This window comes from Onthophagus taurus, chromosome 7, assembly GCF_036711975.1.
Source record: "Onthophagus taurus isolate NC chromosome 7, IU_Otau_3.0, whole genome shotgun sequence".
NCBI classification, from domain to species: domain Eukaryota; kingdom Metazoa; phylum Arthropoda; class Insecta; order Coleoptera; family Scarabaeidae; genus Onthophagus; species Onthophagus taurus.
Genome location: NC_091972.1, coordinates 29065107 through 29066358, shown reverse-complemented (window position 1 = coordinate 29066358; position 1252 = coordinate 29065107). Strand labels below are relative to the sequence as shown.

Genomic DNA, 1252 nt, shown 5'->3' with positions numbered 1-1252 from the left:
ACGCTGATAAAAGTACCGCAGTACTCTTTACTCGGCGTAGACAGAGACCCCCCGATGCGTTGGTACTGCGAGGGAACGAGCTTCCCTGGCATTCCGAAACCAGGTATTTGGGTGTCATTCTGGACTCTAAACTAACTTGGAAAAGTCACATCGAGGCCATGGCGAACCGGGCGAAGGTAGCTCTGGTCAATCTGTACGCTCTGATAAATCGCCGAAGTAAGTTGGATCCTCTCCGGAAGATTCGACTCTACAAAGCGGTTATCAGACCTGCGATGACATACGCTTCTTCAGTCTGGGGTTACGCCGCGCACTCGCACGTGCAAAAACTCCAAGTGGTTCAGAACAAGGTCCTAAGGATGGTATTCGATGCTCCTTGGTTTGTCAGTAATGCGACACTGCACAATGATTCCCAGATGGTGACCATCGAGGAATTCATTCGGAACAAAGCCAGTACCGAGTTTACGCGGCTCGAAGACCACCCAAATCCCCTCCTAGCGGGATTAACGGATTACGACGTTGAACACCTTCGCCATAAACGGCCAAGGCTGCTTCTCGTCTGACGATCCGGGAACCCGACTGTCCTTTCCAAATCCACTTCCGATATCGCTAATTTAGCGAATATTAACTAATATATTTTCCGTCTGTTTTAGATCCGATGAAGAGGGTTAAGGAAGATTCCAGGAACCTCAAGAGGCCCGTCAAGTTCACCGTTCACCATTCCGCTCAGCTCAGTATTGAAACGTTATCGACAACGATATCGTTTACATTGAAACATTTTGTTGAAGTTTTCGGCACGCTACCAAGTCAACTAATTGTAAGCCATGTCGGGTCGAGGAAAAGGTGGAAAAGTTAAAGGGAAAGCAAAGTCCAGATCCAGTCGTGCAGGATTACAGTTTCCTGTTGGTCGTATTCATCGATTGTTGAGGAAGGGCAATTACGCGGAACGCGTAGGAGCCGGAGCTCCCGTATATTTAGCGGCCGTAATGGAGTATTTGGCAGCCGAAGTTCTCGAGTTGGCCGGTAACGCTGCGAGAGACAACAAAAAGACCCGTATCATCCCTAGACATTTACAACTGGCCATACGTAACGACGAAGAATTGAATAAATTACTATCGGGAGTGACGATTGCTCAAGGAGGTGTACTTCCGAACATTCAAGCTGTTTTGTTACCTAAGAAGACCGAGAAAAAACCTTAATTTAATTACAACTTGGCCACACGATATTAACAAAACGGCCCTTCTCAGGGCCACAA

The 1252-nt window shown here is 47.6% G+C and overlaps 1 protein-coding gene across 1 annotated transcript; it reads left to right on the top strand.

Moving 5' to 3' along the window:
• LOC139430755 (histone H2A-like) lies at positions 1 to 1252 on the top strand. The gene has a single exon (XM_071198018.1). It carries the CDS (start codon positions 822 to 824, stop codon positions 1194 to 1196), a length of 375 nt encoding a protein of 124 aa, XP_071054119.1. The 5' UTR covers positions 1 to 821; the 3' UTR covers positions 1197 to 1252.